Source organism: Podarcis melisellensis (genome assembly GCF_964234715.1).
Source record: "Podarcis melisellensis genome assembly, chromosome: 10".
NCBI lineage: Eukaryota > Metazoa > Chordata > Lepidosauria > Squamata > Lacertidae > Podarcis > Podarcis melisellensis.
Genome location: NC_138542.1, coordinates 63,709,648 through 63,735,446, shown reverse-complemented (window position 1 = coordinate 63,735,446; position 25,799 = coordinate 63,709,648). Strand labels below are relative to the sequence as shown.

The window sequence follows — 25,799 nt, the reverse complement described above, 5'->3', positions numbered from 1 at the left end:
CTCCTAGAAGCCATCGGCTTGTGACAGGCACCGCACCCCAGAAAATGGCTTTGACTGGCCAGGTGAGGATAGCTGAGGGGTCTCAAACCCTTGGTGAGCCAGGGGCATTCCCTGCAAGTAAAGACAGGCTTCTGTGGGTTGAGTGGATGAGACAAATCGTGGGTCCGATGGTCAAGAAGGTCAGATGGGGTTCCTCAACCTGCAGAGGTAGCCCATCTAGTGGAAGGAAAACCTCCACTGCCTTGCAGCTTTTTGTGAGAGAAAGGCTTCGGGAGTAAACCCCGAGGAAGAGTCTGTACCTGCTGCCTTGTGGGACATCTTCAGAAGAAAAGGCTCAGGAGTGAACTCTTAAAATTCTGCAGATGTTTCACTATCTCTAAGTAGATTTCATGTTAGGCAAAAAGTTGCTGTCAACTCTGTTTGGCTTAAATAAGATTGCCTGCTCTCGCATATCAGTTCCGTGGTTTGGTAGCACCTCTTTCTCAGCACTGTTAAATGTTTATCCACCTAGTCCTTACTGTTAACAAGTGGAAACATGGACACTTGAGGAAGCATTAAGAATTCCTTTGCCCATAACCCCCTGATCAAATAGTGTTTCTCTGTAGAACTCAGTTCCTGGTAAATCTTTGTTAGCCAATGTAGCACTACTCTAGATCTTATGGACTCCAGCTCCCATCCGCTCCAACCAATTTGGTCAATGGTCAGGGATGAGGAGAGTTGCTGTCTACAACATCTGCACAGACTTCCCCTGTAAAAAATGAATAAGGAATCTGTTATTCTAGGTTTCTTGAATAACTTATAAGAGCTCACACTGAAAATCCATTTTGGCTGTGTCACCCAAAGTTTTGATGTACAGATGAAGTCCCATATATCATTTGGTACTGGAGGAATGCCGCATCTCTACATTGCAATGGCAAGTTCCATTCAATTACACAACTGTTTTTCATGCCAGTTCACTTCCACATCAGGGTGTTGTTGTTAATAAACAGAGAAGTGCATGAACAAAATTGCACCCGTATATGCTATTAAACATTAAATTTGACCGTATTTTGCATATTTCTTGACCTTTCAAACATATTTGTGGATGTATTTTCTTGAAGCACGGACATTTTGGGCATTTTAAACACTTCTGTTTGTGTTTTCTGAGGTGAGAACCGTACCACAAAACTCAGAGAAGTGTGATAGCTGGCAGATTGTCTGCAATGCATTTTGTACTTTAGTTTAGGCGATGTGGAAAGTTTGGTTTGCTATGAAATGCGAAATGAACAAAATCCTCGAGCATCCCTAGCTGCAGCAGAGAATTTCTGAACACTGAAAAGAACAGCCAAGTGAGCAGATCGCCCCACCAAATACATATTTTATATCAGCAATCAAGAGCCCTCTCTCTTTCTTCTCTCTCAGGAACTTCCCAATTCCTTTCTTTGAGCATGAGCATGTTTGAACTCGCGACATTCGGAAGAAAGAAAAGCATGCTTTAAAAAGGAGTGGAGTGACATATTGAGTCATCACATCACTCTTCTGTGATTTAGAGGGCCTAGGTGCATGGTGCTCAGACCCAACAGACAGAATTCAATCCATGCTCTACTTCAAGTTCACTGTTGTCAGCATGGATGGAGTACTTATCATGCCTCTACAAGTGCCTGATGCTATCTGGTTGCGGTCCTGTTCTGAAAGCCAATCAGTGTGCATCAACAGTAGTCAAATGACCACATTTCCACATCCAGTGCCATAGAGGAAGCTCAACCAACATGGTCTGAATGCTATCACACCAGTGCTCTGCTGCGTTGTGTAGGGCATCCCGGAAAGACTTGCGTAACATGCCTCTCTTGATACTGCAGAATACATAAGACAGTGCTTCTTTGTCTAAATTTTAAAAACAAAGTCCCTCCCCCCCCAAAAAAAGAGCAACCATCTATAAAAACCACAACAACATATGCCTACGGTTCATCTATGATTTCCAGGACTCGAGAAAATCTTGACTTAAGAACACTTCCAAATGCATTTCCATCACTCAAGACGGAAGACATTCACCTCCCAGAAACTTTAAAGAAGCGAAATATGGAAAGCAGGAGGAAGACGCAAGAGACCTCGAGGAGGAGAGACCTTTAATCCTCCTCCTGGCTTGGCCAAAGGGCTCCCTGGCCCACTCCAAGACGGCTGAATTGTGTCAGAAGCTAGCTGACAGCTATTTTTTGATGATTTCATGGCTGACGTCTTCAGATCGCCTTTTATTTTAATGATAACCCCAATGCAAACATTAAGATTGTCATTGTCTTACTGGCAATGTCCTAAGGGGGGCTGATGTCTTTTGAGAGACAGAGAGAGGGGGGGGAGAGAACCCATAAAGCTCTCCAACGCTTGATATACAGTGCCACTTAAGGGCAGTTTTATGCCAGATGGAGTAACCTAGGTTTTCACCTTTCAGCGATTCAAGGCTTTGTGATTTCAGGATTGCCACCTTTTAACCTTGCATATTATGGAAGGCTGTCTAGGTTAGACAGCATCTTAAAAAGCAGAGACATCACCTTGCCAACAAAGGTCCGTATAGGTAAAGCTATGGTTTTCCCAGTAGTGATGTATGGAAGTGAGAGCTGGACCATAAAGAAGGCTGGTCGCCGAAGAATTGATGCTTTTGAATTATGGTGCTGGAGGAGACTCTTGAGAGTCCCACGGACTGCAAGAAGATCAAACACATCCATTCTGAAGGAAATCAGCCCTGAGTGCTCACTGGAAGGACAGATCGTGAAGCTGAGGCTCCAGTATTTTGGCCACCTCATGAGAAGAGAAGACTCCCTGGAAAAGACCCTGATGTTGGGAAAGATTGAGGGCACAAGGAGAAGGGGGCAACAGAGGATGAGATGGTTGGACAGTGTTCTCAATGCTACCAGCATGAGTTTGACCAAACTGTGGGAGGCAGTGGAAGACAAGAGTGCCTGGCGTGCTCTGGTCCATGGGGTCACGAAGAGTCAGACACGACTAAATGACTAAACAACAACAAATTATGGAAGGCTTGTTTAATAGTAATTTCTTCTGCTCAGGAAAGTCTGGGCATGCTTGTTCTGCAAGGAAGCCAAAAGTTCCTGTCGCCTTCACCAAACTATACTTTCTCAAGATTCTTTGACAGAGGGAACCATGACAGTTAATACTGGGATAAAACCAAAATTAGTGGAGGTCCCATGGTTCTGGGGTTATAAGAGAAGGAGAAATCCGTATCTCTCTCCACTATCTCCCCATCATGGAAAATATTATATACTTCTGTCTCGACCCTCCTTGTCTTTTCATTCTAGATGAAAAAACACAACCATTGCAACCTTCTCTCATACGGTTGTGGTTCTACTTCTTTTGTCATTTTGGTCATCCAAAATGCGGTTTGACAACAGTCAGTGGGATTTGTAAGACAAGGAGAGGACTGATAAAAAATTGGGAGAGTGTGATTATGCACAAGCTTATGTACAATGAACAAGCAATTTCTTTTTTTAAAAAAAAGCCATGGCTCTGTGGTTTCCATTTATCTCTTATGTGGAAGCTGCAAGCTGCTTATCATAATTCAATCAAATATAGCTGGCAATTGGCTTTATAGCCAATATTTGATTATCTGGCTATATAACTTACAGACCAGAAACTTCTCACTCGTTTAGGAGCTTGTCCTTTGGTTGTTTTACTTAACTGTTGCTCAATATTAGAGTGAACCAAGTACCCCTGATATTCTAAAATTTGTAATCTTCGCGAGTCTTCGTTTCCCCTGAATTTGTCATTTTGCATCATTCTGTTGGTTCCTCCATTTCATTGTCTGCATTTTGAACTATATTTCAAAATAGGATTGCATTTAAACCGTAAAAAGAAAACAAACTGGCCACAGGTACACGATTAATGGATAAAAGGTGACGTTTACTAGAACGTTTAAAAAAACATAATTCCTGCACACTGCTTTCCTACATCCGGCATAATGTGCTTACGATGGCACTTTCCTCCATCCATCCATCCCACTTTTGACATGTGTGTCCCCCCACCCCCCGCTCTGTAAAATATTTGTAAGTAGCGTGGGGTAGGAAGGGGAGGGGAAGAATCTTCAAAGATACTTTAGGGAGCCTTTTGTGCCAGTTTTCCCATGGATATGTCATGTTGAGTCTCATCTGTCACTACCACTCCAGTGGTGTCATATTTGCACAAAATCACGTAATGCAACGGGACTGACAGATGCGTGATGCGGCTTGTCGTTTTGCTGCATGTCAGCTGGAAGGCTGCGCGAACCTATTTGTTATCTATCTGTTCCCCCCTCGCCTCCATCCAGAACTCTGCTGCCAAAACCGTTTGCCTGACTTACTGTCTCTGCAATGCCCTTCCGTCCTATTCCCTGTGCTGACTTCCCATCTCCTTTGGTACGAAGGGGAAGCTCCTTCTTCCTTACCTTTCACGGATTCACAGAATTGTAGAGTTGGAAGGGACCCTTAGGGTCATCTAGTCCAACAGCCTTGCCTTCTCATCTTTCTCTTTGCACATTCACATATTTATTTATTTACTCAACTGATTGATAGGCCACTTAATATAAAAAGAAGCTGGAAGTGGTTTACAAAAGGAGGAATTCCAAGGAGTCTTTAAGCAGATTGCTCCATCAGGGCAAGGATCTGTCCTCAACTGCCCAAGTGCACTGTTCCAGAGGTAAAATGTAAATGCATATAAACACACATGTTAGTGGAAATGATGCGCATATATGCATTACATCTGTGGCAAATGCTTTGCAAAATATGGGTATATTAGGCAAAATGGCACACATACACACGCGTGTGTGTATCGGAACAAATCTGCTCTAAAATGCTGGTGATTTGTAGGATTTTTAAAAATTAAAAAACCACAAGGTTGTGGAAATGAACTGAAGAGGGGGAAAAAATGAGAAACTGAAATCAAGCAGGTTCATCTGTCCCTAACAGTTTATGCAATAATTTTCCAACACTCTCCCTCTCTTGCCTCCAATAAGGTAAGCTGGGAAAAAAGCTGGCTGTCAGGTCAAATTTTAAATTTGGTAGGTTTTGGAGGACCATCAAAAGGCAACATGTTCTGAATTACTTAAATATATAGCCCTAGAACACTTTAGGTCATCTCCAGCTAGTGATTCGGTAGATGCCAAGGAGTTTGAGCTGAAGTGAAATTTCACATCGATCTGAAATTAGGAGAGATTTCAGAATCTGAATTCAACCTTTGAAATTTTCAGAGAGGTTCAAGTTCCACTTTCGGATTCAGCTTTGATGAAGTTGCTTAAATCCCAGTGCTTGACTGATTAATTTTAAGCTAAATATCTGCATGTGAAATTCGAGAGTTTTGCAACCGGTATTATCCCCTCGCCCCACAAAACACTTGCTGCACCCAACTACATCCACACTTGACCTATGTTTCGGAAATGCTGGAGAAAATCACAAAACTAGAAACTCTTACATTTGTATCCTTGCATGCAAAGTTGAGGTGGGGGAAAATTGCACTGGGGGCTTTCTCTTTTTCTTTTTACCCCAGACCCATTTCTGCTCTGCAAAGAGTTAAGATTGCTGGGAAAGGACAAACAACAACCTGCCCATCCATTTTGTTTCAGATTTCATTCGGCCCCTACAGTTACAATTTTATGACCCAGTTAGGAATTTCTGGCCAGCTGGATGCAACAACACTATTTGCTATCCTAATGGCTATAAACATTGTGAGGGTTTGGCTTGTTGTCCAATATATAAGCTATAAAATGATATTCTTCCTCTGTTTGCTTTATGCACAAAATTGTGCTTCAATGCCCAATATCTCTCTCTCTCTCTCTCTCTCTCTGAAGACCGTACCTCAAACTAAACTCTGGCTTGCAGTAACAGGGAAGCATGTAGAAACATAGAATCTGGATTGGAACAGGGGGCTTTACATGCCACAGGGGCAGCAACCTCGTGCCCATAGGCTGCTTGTAGCCCTTCAGAGCTCTTTATCTGGCCCTTGGGATCCTTCCCAGACCACACCCTTGTCTGGCCTTGCTCCATGTCCTCCTTGAATGCTTTTGCCAGAATGGCATTTGCTCTTGAATTGTGATGACGCCTCTTCCTTGACTGACTGGAAGATGGTGAGATGTGTGTGCATGACTTGGGTCAGTGTGGTGTATTGGTTAAGAGCGATAGACTCGTAATCTGGGGAACCGGGTTCGCGTCCCTGCTCCTCCACATGCAGCTGCTGGGTGAACTTGGGCTAGTCACACTTCTCTGAAGTCTCTCAGCCTCACTCACCTCACAGAGTGTTTGTTGTGGGGGAGAAAGGGAAAGGAGAATGTTAGCCGCTTTGCGACTCCTTTGGGTAGTGATAAAGCGAGATATCAAATCCAAACTCTTCTTCTTCTTCTACTTCCCATGCCTCTGGAGACATGATCTGCACCTCTTTTGGATCCCACCATTTGCCCTGGACCCCACAGAGCCCTGATACTCCCATACAAAAAAACGATTCCCCCAAGCTATCACTTCAGAATCTTTGAAGTACTATTTTGCTAACAAGATCCTCTCTGTGCAATGATCATTGGGAGTGGGGATAGCTTAGTCATTGGAGCATGAGACTCTTAATCTCAGGGTCGTGGGTCTGAACCCCTCACTGGGCAAAAGATTCCTGCATTGCAGGGGATTGGACGAGATGATTTTAGGGGTCCCTTCCAACTCTACAATTCTATGGTTCTAAGCATTCTCCACTACGAAGCTCTTCTGTCTGTTTGTCTGTCTGTCTCCTGTTTACAGCTTCCAAAGCATGCAATCCTTTCCGGGCTGTTTCTGCTCAAGTCAAAAGGCTGATGCATCTTTTACCATCCACAGCTCTGTCTGGTGAACAGATAAATTGAGATAATGAGGGAGTAAACCACCCCACCCTCTTTGCTTAAAGACCCAATCCAATGTTTGAGAGGGTTTTGCACCCAAAGGAGAGAAAAACCTCGCATGCCCTGTTGGTTTGCATTGTTTACAGCTTGCCTAAACCACCATTTATTCTCCTTGTTGCAATTCCCGGGTGCTACTGCTGAGCAAATAGTAGCGTTGCTACCCAGGAGTAACTGAAAAGAACAGCAGCAGCAAAAATTGATCTGAACAATCTGTGTGCTGTAGACATTTGATGGGGATGCAACTGTGACTTGGGCAAAAGTCTGGGGTCGTAATGAGGTTAAAAGGAAAGCCGACGGGAATTGGTGGCTCTTGCTACATTTCACAATGAACTGTCCCTGGATTTTTCAATGGCTTCAGACAATGCACAGTGCCTTGTTGAGCAGCAAGAGATGTTTAGTGAACATCCTAAGGAGCTGTGGAAACTCACAGGCGACCAGAGCCATATTGAGAGAAGGAGCCATAAAAGGCTTCATTTTGATGTACAACAGGTAGATAAATGCCACCTGCATTTATGTAAGGTTAAAATATACAGAAGGATAATTTCACACAATACAGGGAAACAAGAAAGCGGCCTTGTTCCTGTACTCTGTGCAACTAAACATGGCCCCAAGTTTATTGATGTCAATGGGAGGTAGTGCACGCAGCTATTAAAAAAAACCCAACCACCACTCCCCCATCCTACGGATATATCTATCACTGCTTCAAAGTAAACAATTTAGACTGTGAACACAAGGCCTGCATTTTCTGCCTTGTTATCAGTGTGTGTGGTTTTTCAGGCACAATTCACAATGTTGTTTAGGATTGGGGTGAGCATGCTTGAAGAACTGCTTTATCTCGTAGGAAATAAGAGTGATATTGAAGACCTGCTTTTGAAGGCCCTCTGTTGGGAGGCCCTGTTGCCTGATATTAGACAGGTGATGATGGAGAAAGAGGCCCGGAGGGCCTTTTCAGTGGTAGCAAGCTATTAATGGAACCCTGTCCCGATAAAAGTTTGTGCTGAAGCTCAATGGAGATGCCCACCGAGTCCATTCATAGGCCTTGGAGGTCTAGACATCCACATTCACTCTGGTATACTGTGAGTCAAGAAGACTATCTGCTATGCAGTAATACATGAAAGGGCCTTCTTGATACTGGTGCCCATATTATGGAATGCTGTCCTCTGTCTGGTCCAGCTGACCCTGATGGGTTTTACAATAAAAAAGTCCCTTATTCATCCAGGCTTCTGGTTAAACTGGTTTTTGGTGGAGATGGGCATGGGCCCCTGCATGGGTGAGCCTACATAATTTGCTCTTTCTGAAACAATAAGTGAACTGAAACACACTTGTCTTTTGAAATTTGCATTTCCCTGAATTTTGCAACTTGGCTCCCCAGCCACATAATATGAACAAATTTGCATATACTGGGCTAAAAAGCATATACTAATGAAAAATATCAAATGGAAATGCATTATAGTGTGGGAAATTTGTTTTGCAAAAAAAAAAAAAGGAAAAAAATGGCACAGTTACATACAAAAATGAGCGCATCAGGAGAAATTCGCACTAAGACACTGGCTAATTTTCACGAGGACTTTTATAAAAAGAATTCCAAAGAGATGTGGAAATGTAGCATCTGTACTTAAGATTGAAAAAAGGTGAGAAACTAAGAAGAACCAGACTTGTCTGGTCTAACCCGTCCCTAATTGCACCCCACGGTGCGATTAATGAAGAGCAAGCTAGAGATTTCTTAAATAAAATAAAAATGATGGCAAGTGGAGTTGAATGCTGAGGTTCATATCTGCAGGGAAATAAGTAGTGCATGAACAGAAGGTGCCAAGCAATTCTGCTCAGTCCAACATCAAACAACTGGTGAGGACCACTGATAAACAGTTTGCCAAGATGGTGGCTGCCAAGGTCTTAAGAGGTTCCAGTGATGTGCTCAAGTCTTACGTAGATTTAAAGGATGATCTTTGGCAGCTTCCCACCAATCATTCTCAGCACTTTTAGGGCCAACAGTTGCTCCATCTGCTGCTGAGGCTGACTTTGAACAATCCTTGCAGAAAAGAAATGGAGCGATAACTCTTGAAGTTATCCCCTACGGAATAAAAACACCTCTCTCTCTCCTCCAAGAACCCAACCCTTGTCGTAGCTTCAGGTGAAGCTACTACCCTCTCCAAGAAAACTTGAACAATTCCTGCCTCCCCCCACACATTGTGCCAGCACAAATAAGGGCCTGCAGATGGGTTTTCAGCAAAACAACAGCTTCTTGAAGGTCATTTGAAGGGGGAGGGGATGGGAAGGAACCTTGAACAGTTCCTGGGTGGAAAAATTTGGCTTACTGCGATTTTAATGAAATTTCCTCCGTCACAAAGGAACACAAAGATTCTCCAACAAATTTACGACAGGGCGAAGAAAGAACTTTAAAATTCCAGATTGGTCTTTGCAGGAGAACAGCTGAAACAGATCAGTGACCTGAAGTGCACTGTAATTCTGTAAAATCCTCTATCAATCACATTACATTTCACACACGTTATTATCTTCCCTGGGTTTGCAGAGAAGGGAATCCATTTGCACATATACATTCAAAGTGTGTGTGTGTGTGGTGTGTGTGTGTGTGTGTGTGTGAGAGAGAGAGAGAGAGATTTGTTATGTTAAAATGGTAAGATCCATTTTAATTTGTTTTTATTGTATTGCGTTTTTCATACTATTGGGCAACACAATTTATTGTCATAGCTGTCTACTTTTCCCTTTTCTTGCGAGGAATCCTATTTGGAATAAGGGAATTTCCCTTTAAAAAAAAAAGGGAAACGTTGACAGCTATCTTTATTGTATCAAAATCCCCATGTCTCCTCTAGGACCCCATTTAGGGTAACCAAAGTGACCAAAGAGTTGGAGGAACTTATATACTAGGAAAGGTTAAATCAATTAGAGGGACATGATAGAGGTATATAGGATTATGCACGATATAGAGAAGGTTTATAGGGAGTACCTTTTCTCCCACTTTCAGGGGTTATCCAATGATGCTGAATGTTGGGAGATTCAGGAAGCACTTCTTGACACTGCATGTAGTCAAACTGTGCAATTTGCTACTATGGAACATGGTAAACGCCACCAACTTAGATGACTTTAAAAGGGGATTAGACAAATTCATGGAGGGTGAGGACCTCACCATGCCTATTTTACTTCCAGTTTCAGTGGCCCTATGACTCTGAACACCAGTTGCTGAACAACACGAGCAGAAGCATGGAATTTAACATATGTCCTATTTGTGGACTTCCCATAGACACTTGGTTGGTCACTGCAGGAATGGGGTGCTGGAATAGTGATGAATCCAGCAGGGTCCATCTTACTCTCCTTCCTCAGAGGTTTTTAAGCAGAAGCTGGATGGTCACCTGTCATGGATGCTTCAGCTGAGATCCCTGTGTTGCAGTGGACTAGATCAGTGTTTCCCAACCTTGTGCCTCCAGCTGTTTTTGGACTACAATTCCCATCATCCCTTGCCACTGGTCTTGCTAGTCAGGGATGATGGGAGTTGTAGTTCCAAAACAGCTGGAGGCACAAGGTTGGGAAACACTGGACTAGATGACCCTCAGGACCCCTTGCAACTCCACAATTCTATAATTCTGGCCTCATCACTGTCAAGGCGTAAGTGGCTATGCCCAAATCTAGCTCTTCCACCTCATAGTCCTGAGGTCACTGACACATTGGTTTTCTATCTGCAGGAAATTCTTCCCTATGGAAGAGGAGTCAACCACACGACCCCCCCACCCACAGTCTGAGGGGGTAGAGCCAAAACGCAGACTTCCCACCTCGGTGGGAACTAGAGCTGAGTGGCTGGTAATAATAATAATAATAATAATAATAATAATAATAATAATAATAATAATAATTTTTATTTTTATATTTATTTTTTTATTTTTATTTATATCCCAACCTCCCCAGCTGAAGCCGGGCTCAGAGCGGCTAACAACAGTAAAAGTAACACAGTTTACATAAAACCACAAGCCATTAATTGAAATTCTAAAATCAGTTCGCTCTAAAATCAATTCTGAATCAAATTAATGGCAACCATTGGGCTAGAGTCCAATGAGAATTGCTGAACGAGGGGGTCAGACTGTGCCTTGGCCAAAGGCCTGGTGGAACAGCTCTGTCTTGCAGGCCCTGCAGAAAGATGTCAAGTCCCGCAGGGCCCTAGTCTCTTGTGACAGAGTGTTCCACCAGATCAGAGCCACAGCCGAAAAAGCCCTGGCTCTGGTTGAGGCCAGCCTAACCTCTCTGTGGCCCGGGACCTCCAAGATGCTTTTGTGTGAAGACCATAAGGTCCTTCAAGGGACATACCTGGAGAGGCGGTCCAGTAGGTACGAGGGTAATATTTTCCTGGTAAGGATAACTCCCTCCTTCACGTTATTTACCCACACAACTTCATATACACGTACTGACAACCATTCCAGTGAATTGATTTGACTGGCCTTCCATCTGCAGGCAGGAAGAACGGTTGCATGCAAAAATGTCTCAGGTTCAACCTCTGGCATATCCAAGTAGGACTGTGGGACACCCCTGCCTGAGACCTCTGGAGAATTACTGCTGCTGGTGGTGGTGGTCAGTGTAGACCCTACTGAGCTAAATGGACCCCAAAGGCCTGGATTGGTAGAAGGGAGCTTCTTTTGCCCCTTCCCCCTCTCCCCTGCTCCCACCACCTCTTTCTTCTGGGTGTCTGATAACTGCCACCAGAAAACACTCCTTTCAGATCACTTTGTATTATAAATAATAGTGCTGCCATGTTTCAGTTCCGAGCTCAGAACTGCACTCACCCAAACTCCACAGGCAGATCAGGTGACCTTTCTCCAATTCAACTCTCTCTCCTCTCTCCCTCTCTCTCTCTCCCCCCTTTCCATCTCTCTGTGTTGTGGAGGACAGACAAAGTGATATGTCTGTCATACGCCATTACCATTAGAACAGAATCTTGTTCTTTTATTACAACTGAACTCTGCCGGATTTCTCAGCAGGAATGCTAAGTGAAATCAATGTCTTGGATTTCCAGCTTGAGCTTGGAGGTCACAGCCACTCTATCATGTCTCAGCATTATCCTTTCCTTTCACCCCCCCTCCTCTCTCTCTCTGAGCCTCCAACTGGCACACAGCAGATTGAAAACAGCAGGCTTCAGAGGGATCATGCTGCACAATTTTACAGCCTTTTGGAGGGCCCCTTCTCATTCATATATATATATATATATATATATATATATATATATATATATATATATATATATATATATATATATATATTCCTCTGGGGACCGGTCCCCCACCCCCTTTCAATTTGCGGATAAATTCTGTTTGTGTCCTTTGAAAGAACTGCAAGCCAAAGGCACAGAAACACCTAGAAAAAGTATTTTTATTTTTTAAAAAGAAAATTGGGAAGGAAAGAATAGCATAACAGAATTCTGGTAGCTGCCACTAGATTTTCTTTTCTTTTTAACAGGTATCCTTTTGAGTCACTGCAGTGGTGGCTGAGGCCATTTGAGACAGGGGGGACGGGACGACAAAGGCAGAGAGGACAACAGCAGGTGAAGCCAGAGCCAAGTACAGAAAGAGTCAACTTATTCTGGTTTTGCCCCCTGTCCTCCGCCCTGCAGAGTTGTACAAGTGCAACACTGAGGCAGCAGAAGGAGATGGTACTCGGTGCTGGTTGTGAGTAAGAAGGGGAGGGCGGGCTATGGCTGAGGTTGGCAGGGCACAGCCCCATGCTCCCTAATAAACCCCAAGAGACCCACCTCCACTGAGGGCAGATGCCATGCAACCTAACACAGCCTTCGCCAACTCTGTGCCCTTTCAAGGTTTTTGTCAGGGAACTGCCATCAGCTCAGAGGAGAGAGATGGAAAGGCAGTTGTGTTATAGGGAGCCTCCAAAAATCTTGCGGTGAGGAGGAAAGCCCCACCTTCAGTGGAGAAGAGGTGCAGGGACCAGGGGATGCTAGGGAGAGCCTCAACACTGAGCCTGAGCAAACCGGAGAGGCGGGAAGTACGCCCCTGCCAGTGCCTATTCTGTGCAGTAGGCTTTGGCACAAGGAGGGAAGGAAAAGGCTGGAGGTGATGCGACTTTTATGCTGGGGGAGGTACAAAAACCGACCACTCCCAGATTCTGCTAGCGATTGAGCCAGACATGAACTTACGACGCTCTTCACTGTAAATAGTTTGCACCAAGAATAAAGCCTGGAAAAGACAGGTCAGAGTCTTGCCTGTTTACTCTTGAGCAACCACACCAGCAAAGGGACGCGGGTGGCACTGTGGGTTAAACCACTGAGCCTAGGGCTTGCTGATCAGAACGTCGGCAGTTCGAATCCCCGCGATGGGGTGAGCTCCCGTTGCTCAGTCCCTGCTCCTGCCAACCTAACGGTTCAAAAGCACATCAAAGTGCAAGTAGATAAATAGGTACCACTCTAGCGGGAAGGTAAACAGCGTTTCCGTGCGCTGCTCTGGTTCCCCAGAAGCGGCTTAGTCATGCTGACCACATGACCCGGAAGCTGTATGCCGGCTCCCTTGGCCAATAAAGCGAGATGAGCGCTGCAACCCCAGAGTCGGCCACGACTGGACCTAATGGTCAGGGGTCCCTTTACCTTTACCTTTAACCACACCAGCATCTGACAGATTTGGAGTACAACTTCCATCAGCCCAAATCAGGATAGCTGATGATACACAGCTCGACTTTGTCATGACATCTGAATCAGGAGAAGCTGTGAAAGCTCTGGATCAGTGTCTGAATGCAATGGTGGACAGGATGGAGGCGAATAAATCCTGGGTAGAAAGAACCTCTCTGAACGGGTGGTTCCCCTGTCTGGGAAATTGGCAAGTTACCTGTTTGGGATGGAGTTGCACTCCCTCTGAAGCAGCAAGTGTGTAGTTTGGAGGTACTCCTACATACATCTATGTCACTAGAGGCCCAAATGTCCTCTGTGGATAGGAGTGCCTTTTAGCAGCTTCACCTGGTTTGCTAGCTATGGTCGTTCTTGCACAGGGATAGCCTGACCACTGCACACTACACGTTGGTAACCTCAAGGCTGGATTGCTGTAATGCGCTCTATGGCTGCTGGTGGGGGCACCCAGTCAAGAACAGCTGTCTCCATTGTTAGAACAGCTGTTTCGGCTGCCCATCTACTACTAAGCCAGGTTCAAAGTTATTGTATTAATTTGTACTTGAACAACTTAGGCCCAGTGTACCTCAGGGGTCATCTGAACCCTTATCTTCCAGCTCGATCATTGAGATCATCTGCAGGAACATCACTGGTCATTCCCCGGGTTGGCAAGGCTCGTTGGACAGCAACGGGGAACTGATTGTTTAGTGCCATTGGCCCAATCTTGTGAAATACTCTGCCAACAGAGATTCAGCAGGCACCTTCTGTGCCAACTTTTAAATTCCTGCTCAAAACTTTTCTATTCCGCCAGAGCTACGTAGGCAATTGCTAACACATCTTCCCACAATGGTTAATTGATGGCTGCTTTGAACTTTTTATATATGGTTTTTATTGGGTGTTTTATGTATTGTTGCTGCAAACTGCTCTGATATGTTTCTTTTTCCGATAGAGCGGTAATATAGTAATAATAATAATAATAATAATAATAATAATAATAATAGTAATAATTTATACCCCGCACATCTGGCTGAGTTTCCCCAGCCACTCTGGGCGGCTCCCAAACAAATGTTAAAAACAGTACAGCATTAAATATTAAAAACTTCCCTGAATAGGGGTGCCTTCAGATGTCTTTTGAAGATAGGATAGCTGCTTATTTCCTTCACACCTGAAGGGAGGGTGTTCCACAGGGTGGGCGCCATTACCGAGAAGGCCCTCTGTCTGGTTCCCTGTAACCTCACTTCTCGCAATGAGGGAACCACCAGAAGGCCCTCAGAGCTGGATCTCAGGCTGAATGATGGGGGTGGAGATGCTCCTTCAGGTATACAGGACCGAGGCCATTTAGGGGTTTAAAGGTCAGCACCAACACTTTGAGTATAGAACTATTTTATATATAAATAAGTAAATTCAATGGTAGTATTTATTTCCCTGGCTATTTTTAATCTGGGCCTTTTTACTGCTCTGTTAAAGGCACTGAGACACTACTGTCAGTTCAAGGAATCCACTGTGACGTGATTAAAGAAATGTGGTCAGCAGACTGGAGGACAGTGAGCAAAGGGAAGATCATATCTTTCATCAAACATTTTCTCATCACCGAACCAAGAGTGTTTCATACTTCACCCCCTAAGCACATTTGGCTTGAAAGCCAGTCTCAGTACTTTGAATGGGGTGTACTCTTGCGCACAGGTACAGCAAAAGGCAAGAAGGCAATGGTTCCTTCCTAAAATGAGAGGTTCTGAGGTTTGGACTGGCGCTGACATTCATTCTGATTTGTTTGTAGGGCAGATAGATGACATGGCATCAAAGTAAGTGTTATTCCACATTTTCCAGTGCATTTCCCATCATTTTCCTCATCAAAAAAATTCCAGCATTTGGAGACAGTGGTCTAGTTGCGCAAGATCTCCCAATCAACTGTGGTGATTGCTCAAACCAAATTTGCTGGTCTGTGACCAAATCCCACCCTAAAACAGCAACAGTCTGGAAGTGGCCAAAGATACAGTTGCATCTCTGACAATTTCTGAAAGCTGCAGAGATGTGTGTAAGAAAGCATGCTTGCCGACTCCCCAATCTGAAATTCTAACAGATGGCATTTGATAAGGTGTACAATGCCCATGAAATCATTTCCCCATCCTTAAGCAATGCACTGCTGAAGGAAACCCTGCTACCCTTCTGAACTGCAGCTGAATCTGTTAGATGCACCATAATTTTGATACTATCAATTGCATGCTTCAGTCACAGGCCCCAGATGTTTTCAAACAGCTCGTGGATAGGTGGAAGGGACTCGCTATGTTTAGCTGGAGAAGAGACAATGATAGCGCTCTTCAAATATCTCAATGGCTGTCACAAAAAAGACAATGGAGACCTCTTCTCTGCAACTCCAGAAGGCAGGACTAATTGAATCAGCTGAAGTTACAGGAGGACAGATTTTATTGGGATGTTAGGAGAAGCTTCTTGGTGGTAATATTAGGGCTGGATACACACCACATTTTAAACACGCATCCCCACCCCTGCCTACCAAAGAATCCTGGGAACTGTAGTTCTGGGGGGGGGTTGGGGGGGGTTAAACAGGGAACTGAATTCTTTGTTGGATTCTGGGCTTTAAATGTATGCAGCCCAGGTTCTTTTTGTTAAGAACAGTTTGACAATGAAATCTATTACTCAGACGAGCTCCTCCATTGTTGGAGGTCTTCAAACACTTTCAGCACTATTTCCATGCAATCTCCATGCAGTCAGTAATTTCCTCCCCCCAAAAAATAGGATTAGGTGTGCGGGTGGCGCTGTGGTCTAAACCACTGAGCCTCTTGGGCTTGCCAATCGAAAGGCTGGCGATTCAAATGCCTGCAATGGAGTGAGCTTCTGTTGCTGTGTCCCAGCTCCTGCCAACCTAGCAGTTCAAAAGCATGTCAGTGCAAGTAGATAAATAGGTACTGCTGTGGCAGGAAGGTAAACGGTGTTTCCGTGCATTCTGGTTTGTGTCACGGTGTTCCGTTGTGCCAGAAGCGGTTTAGTCTGCTGCCCACATGACCCAGAAAGCTGTCTGTGGACAAACACCGGCTCCTTTGGCCTGAAAGCGAGATGAGCGCCACACCCCATAGTTGCCTTTGACTGGACTTAACCATCCAGGAGTCCTTTACCTTTTTAAAACACATAATAGTTGCTGTTATACCAATAAGCACCACAGAAATGTCCCATCCCACGCTCAGACTGCTTACAATAACCCGTTATAAATTTCAGAAAGGTCTAAGCCACAATTGCATATACATCATGCTGAAAGAGAGTCACAGAAAGAGACACAAAGTATGCAAGAAAAGCCAGGCAGAGAAATCTGCGCAATAGTACCTTGCTTTTGGGTGGAGGGCTGGTTGTGCTCTTGTCGGTATGGATGCTGGTAGGCGATACTGCCGCACCAATGTTGCTTTGGGGGATGCCGGGTATTTTCCCACCTGGGGATACTTGCATCGCCGCAAGCTGGGCAGCATACAACTGCTACGGAAATAGGAAAAGCGGGGAGTCAGAAAGTGGGAGCAAAGAAGAACACATTTCTCTATGTGAAGCCCCCCTGGACCGACAATAACCACTCAAAAGATGTATTTTCAGAGAGACCCGTGTCAAAGAAGACAAATGCATCCTTCCAAACATCCCCAATGTGGTGACTTACAACTGTTTTGGGTAGCTGTGCTGCTGTAGTTGATGGGAGTTGTGGGCTGAAACATGTGGAGGGCAATGAGTTGTGGGGAGGTGTGCACCATTCAAAAGCAAGTAAGAGCATGATCTCACAGTTAATTCACAAGTTGGTTTTTGTTTACAACACAGTAAGCCCACAACTTATGTACATTTAACTTGTGCACATTCAGCTTACATGAATGGCATTATTATTATTATTATTATTATTATTATTATTATTATTATTATTATTAAATAAGGAGGTGGAGCTCTGAGAAAAACGACTTTGGCAATTTCACCTGCCATTGAACCCAATATGTCACTGTATTTTATTTCCTGATGCTTAGAGGATATCTTGTTTAGTTGTTTACCATGTTTTGCAATGTGGAATTTTCCTTGTTTTTCATGGCAGATTTCTGTGTGTATAATGCTTAGCATCGTTGTTGTAATTTATAGAATGTAGAAAATTCCTAGGCTTTTTTATGTTATTTATTCAACCTACGTTGCAAACCACTTAAAATTATCTCTTGTGTAAATTGCCCTAAGACAGTGGCTTAGTAGGTGAAGAATAAATCAGTGATTATCTATATCTATATCTATATCTATATCATCTATATCTATATCTATATCTATCCATCATCTACCTATCAATCACATGGCTTCCCTCCAAGAACCTTAGGAATAGGGCTTGTGATATCTGGTTAGCTTAGCATCGTGATATACTGAGTCATTGGCTGGCTTCACAGTTTCCCCCACATTCTGATTTTTGCAAAACTAACACACACACACCATGATTCAAAGTATATTGCCAGGTCAAAAATTATGAAACCAGTATCATGATATGGACTTGAAACCGGCTGGTTTTGGATGGTATCTTGCACAGCCCTAACACACGTCATGGTTCACAATATATTGCCAGGTCAAGAACTATGAAACCGATATCACAATATGGATTTCAAACTGGTTTTGGATGATTTATCGCCCAGCCCTACTTAAGGAACCATTGTTTATGCCTCACAAAGCCTCAACTCTTAACAAACTACAGTTCCCGGGATTCTTGGGGGGGGGGCATGTGCTTTAAAAATGTGTTTTAAATGTATGGATGCAACCACAGTAGAAAATGCACATGCTAAGCCACTGCCCCCTGTAGTACAAATAGGTCAAAACGATAAGGGGTTAGGGGGAGTACAAAAGCTAGCAAAGAAAGTACAGAGAAATGGGGTATGTTTCAGCAATATTCGTTGGTTCATCATTCCAAGGACAAGGAGGGGAACAAATTATGCACCTCTTCTGAAGATGCTTTCTATTGTTGATGCAAAGTGTAACCAAGTCGGATATGATCACAAACAGAGCAAGGACAAACATGAGACAACACCGTGACCAGTGCTATGATCAGCCATTGTTGTTATTGGGTGTTCTTCTTTTATCATTGACTGTTTACATTAGCGGAGCCATGAAGGTTGGAGGTCACCAGGCTGCAGAATGCTAAACAAAGCAAGTGAGCTTTGAAGACGAGTTTGGAGTAGCGCTTCAAGGTGATCAGGTAGGGTTGCAGATTCCACAGCAGCTTTCAAAGATGTGAGGAAATACGGCACGACTTCGTTCGTCTGCTTTTCACCTTCTGACTAATTCAAGGAGTTTGAGAGTGGCAAAACACAGCCGTGTCTTTGTCTCCGAAGACACTAGGCTCACTTGACAGCGCAAGCTAAATTCCACACGATATGAAGGCTAACACTGCAATGGACACAATCCGCATAGGTAGAATGAACAAATATAAAAATGGGGCAGGGGAATAAGTCACCCCTGGTAGGCAATTTTGATAGTATCCACATAGAAAGTATTTTACTCATTCCATTCTATTCGCTTACTACACAAACCTTGCTATACCTTTCAAGAGCTTGTAACAACTTACATATATGCCAAGATGGCCTCCCTGTGACCTGGATGGGCCAGATTTGTGCAGCTTAAAAATTAGAACCGTATCACTAGTCCTGGGACTCAGCCTTAAGACCCCAGCAGTATGCCTCAACATTTTGGGTTCAAAAATGTTAAGCCTTAAGGTGTATCATGCCTCAATCATTACCCCAGATAGAAGAAGAAGAAGAAGAAGAAGAAGAAGAAGAAGAAGAAGAAGAAGAAGAGGAGGAGTAGTTTGGATTTGATATCCCGCCTTTCACTCCCTTTAAGGAGTCTCAAAGCGGCTAACATTCTCCTTTCCCTTCCTCCCCCACAACAAACACTCTGTGAGGTGAGTGGGGCTGAGAGACTTAACAGAAGTGTGACTGGCCCAAGGTCACCCAGCAGCTGCATGTGGAGGAGCGGAGACGCGAACCCGGTTCCCCAGATTAGAGACTACCGCTCTTAACCACTACACCACACTGGAAGTAACTTGGACTACAAGTTAGGGGTAGACAATACTATCAATGTCAGTTTCTCTCGATTTCTCACTTTCCCCATTTATCCCAATTCCCCATCAGCCTGCCTTAAAAAAAATGCACGAAATTTGTTTTTAATTTGTTGCAATTTCTCCTGAATATATGTGTTTTCGAATGCAATTGTGCTTTATATATTTTAGGAAGGAAGGTTCCCTAAAATAATGCATTTTAAAATGAATATTTCAGGAGCCCTTTATGTTGTATCTACAGAAACAATGTAAAGAAATGGACTCACTAGCAGGATTTGTGTAAACACTTACAATTAACAACACGAATACAGAATTTACAAAGATGATGTTAAAATAAGAACACAACAATACTGAATTTAAATAATTTTATATTAAGATATAATAAAGCAAGCAGGAGAAGTTAATATGTGAAAAACCAGAAGAGGAAGTTGAGGGAAGTTGCAGGGGGAAGGGAGAAATTTGGGGATCGTTTTTTCTTTTCTGATTTGATATGATGTTATTACGATAAAAATGTAAAACTTAATAAAAATTATTTATAAAATAAAATGACTATTTCACTAATATGAACATTAATGAGTGCCCTTTTCCCTAACTTATGCCTCCCTCCCCCTTGCATTGTTTGGCTAGAGAACTGCATCACAAAATTCAGGGACGTGTGAATTTCAAAAGAGAGCTGCTTGCATATTGGTTCAAGAAGTATGAATCAGGTAGATGCAAATTGAAATGTGAACTGGACAAATTTGTCCCCTATCATTACCAATAACTGCCACCACCACTTCACCAACAGATCCCAGGGTGGTTACAACAATTTAAAATTATGTATTAAGAACGGTTAAAACAAATTGCAGCCACAAGAATAGGGTGGGTCCTGAAAACACACGTCTCTGGTGTCAAAGAGTAAAGAATACCAAACCAGTCATTAGAACATCTATAAGGCTGTATGCCTAGCACAACATTGCAATAATGGAACTCTCTCTCAGCAACCTATTCCTTAAACTAGTGTGGCGAAGTGATGCCACACTAGTTGTGGCAGGAAAGAATGGCAAGTGTGGCAGGAAGATTCAAGGTCAATCAAAGAAACATTTAAACATTTCAGTGCAGTGTGGACATACAACCAGAAACAATATCCATGGCTCTCTTCAACAACATTGGCTATTCTTTTACAGTTCCCCATGACATGTTGTTGTGAACAGGGATTTTCAAAGCTGGCAAATATGAAAGATCAGAAAAGATAAAGGCTTCTTTGTGTTGATGAGGATATGAGAGTTTGTTCGCCTCAAATTAGACCTAACATAAATGAGATTACCCGGCAAAAGCAAGAGCACACCTCTCATTGAGTTTGTGTACATACTTTACATGTCTAAGAGGCTCGTTTATATTTTAGGAATTATTCGTGTTCTTATGATGTCCTGTGATCATATTAAACAATAGTTGTGTTCTATCTTATACATCAAACACTGGTGGAAGCTGTTTCTTTTTGTTTTCCAATGTATTTCTTATCAGTAAAAAAATGGTTATGGTGTGAGGAATTTTTTATTCTGAAAGCATGGTCCAGAGAAGCCTGAGAACCACTGCCTTAAACCCTTATTATGACTTCAAGAAGTCAAAAGAGGAGAGAAAGAAGCCACATTAATAAGGTTTATGCTGAATGAAAGCCACTGAAATTCCAGCCATCCTCTTTAAAATAAATTTTAGGATGTGCCCATGAAGAAGTCTTCCTACTGGATGCCCAAGAAATTGGGTGGCCCTTGAATACCTGTTATTTTCACACAGTGTTACCTGTCACTGTTATGATTGAGTTAGGTCTGCTAATTGCAGTAGATTTGCTCTGGGTAAATCTTAGTTGAATACCACCCCAGGTTTCTGGCTTCATGGCTATCTAACTCCTACAACCCACTTCCTGACCATCAGTCTCCAGCCTGCCTTCCACTCTTCCCCCCCAGGGTACCTGACTGTCCTTGGCTGAAGTCTCTTATACCACCAACTCTGCCTCCCTCTAATCCACACAGCCTATAGGGTATGTCTTACAGAAGAACTGCACATACAGAACCTGCAATCTCACCTGCAGCAGCATGGACTGTGGTGAGCCGAGGCTGAGCTCAACAACATGGTGCCCAAGTGCACAAGCATTGCCTACACAGCTCAAGCATGCACATTAGATGAAGATGGTTCTGCTGACTTTTAATTCAAATACTTTGGCAACCAAGCCAATGTCTGGCTTTTACACACACACATGCACAAATCTGGCAACTGGCCCAGAGCTCACAAAAATTGGTTGTTGTTGTCATTTGTGGCCAGTTGGCCATCCAATCTCCATGGCCTGTGGCTACCCTTGGTTACAATGGCCCCATGGTGTGACACTACAGAGAGAGAATTGCCTGGGTTTGTTCCCTCCTTGCTTTGTCAATGAGATTCTTCTTTCAGACCTGCCATGCCTTGTAACAGAGAATGAAATGTACAATATGCAGGATGGGGCGCAGCATGCTAATATTTTTAGACAAGATTGAACTTTGACATTATTGAATCTGTCTGTTCAGATTTAATCATTCCAGGGCAGGACAACGTCTGGCTCAAGACCAGGGAAAAGGACACTGGAATGACCGCATGCTGTGCATCAAGATGGTTAACTGACAACATTTTAGAGAATGAGAAGTTATGGCACCCTCAAGCAATCAAACAAAGGACCGTGTCTACTCAAAGGTCTATAATTGAGAGCTCCAAAATTTGGATTTATTTTATGCTCTAGGGATGCTGCCAACAGTCTCTGTGGCAGAGCAGTGCAGTGAAACACAATCTGTATTTTGCCATCTTCCCATAAGTGTACATTCCCCATGTCTTGTGTGTCTCTCCTAATGGCGAAGGCAGAACGTGGAGGAGCTAAATAAGTGGATCTGGAGCCAATTTAATTTGTGTGTTTTGTTTCACATGACTGCTGGGAGGGGAAATTAGAAAGAAAGAGCACGACTATTTCATAACATTGAGGGATGTTCTGCTAAAATAGACTGCGATTTGGTTTACACATTAATTGAAGAGGTGTGATTGTCTTCTTCTCTGTGGCTGCTCCCATTCTGGATGAGATGCATAGCTCCTGTAAATACAGTAAGTGTGGATTGTGCTGTGACACCTGACCTTGATGATGCCTGCCCTGTTATGTGTCCACAGATGCATGACATCAGCACTCATCACAGCTGCGGAACTGCATCTAAACTATAACTCATGCCCAATATGTTGCTGTAGGCTGTTGGTGCCTTTGGGGTAAGACTGGTGGTCCATTGCCCAATTGATGTTGGAGCATCTAGTGCAAGAATAACTAATGTGCTGCCTCCATATGCTATTGGGCTCCAACTCCCATTAGCCTCAACCAGCATGGCCAGGAATGATAGAAGCTGCAGTCCAACATCTGGAGGCTGTGGAAGTCCTTAATCTAGTGCTTGCTAGTCTCCGGGATTATTTGTCCAACATTACTGGAGAATATCCACCTGGGTCTGACCCAGAAAAGCACTTTTTATACTTTTAGAGTTCAGGCACAGGATCACTTTGCATAGATTAGTTTTAGTTTAACTCTTAAGAGATACTCAGCATATGCTTTGTCTTGCAAATTTAATGCACACCAGGGGATTACGGAATTTCTAGTGCAGTAAGGCTGAACAGTTCTGCCCAGTGCAATGCCAACACACTTACGTACATCCTCATAAGCTGCAAAAGGTCTGGGGGAAAGAACTGAGGGCTTGGGAATGGTTTAATGGGGGATTTTGACTTGTTTTAGTAGGGTACAAGATTTTCCCAGAGGCAGCTCTGGTATGGTCCACTTTGTTCACTCCTGGACTCTTGACAGCTTGAATGATATGGGCTAGGTACTGGGATTCAAAGATCCTTCCTTCCTTCCTTCCTTCCTTCCTTCCTTCCTTCCTTCCTTCCTTCCTTCCTTCCTGGAGTTGAACAAAGTGTCTTCCATGTGCACTCATAAGAAGAGCCAGTGACCCATCATTTCCAGGATCCTGTTCTCATAGCGGCCAACCAGATGGCTTTGGGAAGCCCATAAGCAAAACTTGAGTGCAACAATACTCTATTCACTTATGATTCCCAAAAGTTGGCCTTCAAAAACACACAGCTTCTGATGGTGGAGGAAGAACACAACCATCAAGGCTAGTAGCCACTGGTATCCTCATCTTTTATTAATCTGTCAAATAATAATAATAATTAAGCCATCCAAGTTGGTGGCCATCACTACCTCCTGTTGGAGTGAATAATAAAGTCTAACTATGGTGGGTAAAAGCCTCAGCGCCTAGGGCTTGCCGATCAAAAGGTCGGCGGTTCGAATCCCCGCGCTGGGGTGCGCTTCCGTTGCTCGGTCCCAGCGCCTGCCAACCTAGCAGTTCGAAAGCACCCCCAGGTGCAAGTAGATAAATAGGGACCGCTTACCAGCGGGAAGGTAAACGGCGTTCCGTGTGCTGCGCTGGCTCGCCAGATGCAGCTTTGTCACACTGGCCACGTGACCCGGAAGTGTCTCCGGACAGCGCTGGCCCTCGGCCTCTTAAGTGAGATGGGCGCACAACCCTAGAATCTGTCAAGACTGGCCCGTATGGGCAGGGGTACCTTTACCTTTACCTATGCTCTGTCTGAAGCACTACTTCCTTTCTTGTGTTACAATTTTAGAATTCTCATTAGCATGTTGACCTTGGGTTCTGAGGTTTTTAAGGAAATGTTGTCAGTCCTGAGCCAACACCTTAAACCCTCTATAATCCTCACCTGCATATTAAACAGTAATATTCTGCTACGCTCTCTGAAAGATTGCGAAACATCTCTTGGCTCGATGGCTCTGTGGTACATCAGAAGTTCAGCCATGAGGTTAGACTGCCTTTGAAATCTTTCCCCTGGGGCATTGTTATTATATGTTAACAATGTTCATTACAGCTTCGAGGCCACACTAAAAATGAATTCTTGTTCTATGAATAAAGAAAATGAGAATGTGGCATAATGGATATTTTTAAAATTATTTTGGGGAAACCAATATTAGCTGTTTTACCATTAAGTAGATGCATGTGCTTCGGATCACAGCCATATTATTAAAATCACTTGAAGAGGCGGGGGGGGGGGCTTTGCATTTGCAGTTGGGGACAAAGAGTAAAATAAAATAAATTGTAAACAACAACAACAACAACAACAAAAACCATCCATGGAAACAGGATTATCTGACGGGTTCAACTTCACCCTGAATGTAAAAGCATCTACTCCTAAAGGATGTTCCATATAGAACCAGGCATGAACTAGACTCCGTGCATTTAAATAATCTGAATCTATGAATTGTGCCAATATTCACATTCTATATCATTTGTAGACCTATCATTAAAAATTATACACACGAGCAGGTCTTCTTCTGATTTGCCAGTATGAATCTCCACACTGCATAGCTTTGATTTGTTTACGTAATTGTGTAGATATTTTATGGAGCTGGACTCTCCCCCTGTGTCGAATGCATCAATGGGATCTTTCTCCAATTTGGATGGTTTTGTAAAGAAACCTATCTCGCAAATTGCAAACAAGCATGCCGCATGCATCCTTTTCTTAGGGCAGAAGTAGGTCTTCCAAGACAGTGACTCTGCATCCCCCCACTATAAATTTAGTAAAGAAAAAAAAACGCATGGTTTCCATACAATCCCACTTTGAGCATCTCTCAATTCCCAGTATCAGGAGCCAGGGAAAGGGAGCAGGGGCTCAGCAACTCTCAATGTGATGATGTCATGCCACACCCTTTCACTCAATAGATTTCGCAGCAGGCTTCCTCAACCTCGGCCCTCCAGATATTTTGAGACTACAATTCTCATCATCCCTGATCACTAGTCCTGCTAGCTAGGGGTCATGGTAGTTGTAGGCCAAAAACATCTGGAGGGCTGAGCTTGCGGAAGCCTGTTTTACAGAGAAGAAAGCAAGAACAGCTGCTGTTTTCATCGGCCACATACATGTCTCTTAAAAAGTTTTGTTGTGCTCCAACAGCTGGTTCCAGCTACATATTCTTCCACATGGAGAACAATAAGCTTGGAAAAACATTGGGCTACAAAAATGTGAAAATATCTCCATGAACATATCCCTCCTTCCCTTAATGATTACTTGGTTCCTTCCTTCCCTTTCAGACATTTTGTTCATGCATTGTAATCAATGTCTGTGCAGAGAGATTGGTCGTGCCAGTCATCCTCATCTTTAGTGATGTTGTCCTGCTGGCCATGGGCAATAGTTTTACTCAAAGTAGACCCACT

The 25,799-nt window shown here is 43.6% G+C and overlaps 1 protein-coding gene across 9 annotated transcripts in view; it reads right to left on the bottom strand.

The window, feature by feature from the left end:
* Nucleotides 1-25,799, bottom strand: part of SOX5 (SRY-box transcription factor 5) — a 749,551-nt gene that overhangs the window by 65,350 nt on the left and 658,402 nt on the right. For all 9 annotated transcript variants that reach the window (XM_081926958.1, XM_081926959.1, XM_081926960.1 and 6 more), the window contains one exon: nucleotides 16,818-16,964. In XM_081926958.1, coding sequence (XP_081783084.1) covers nucleotides 16,818-16,964 — 147 coding nt within the window. The remainder of the gene's footprint in view (nucleotides 1-16,817; nucleotides 16,965-25,799) is intronic.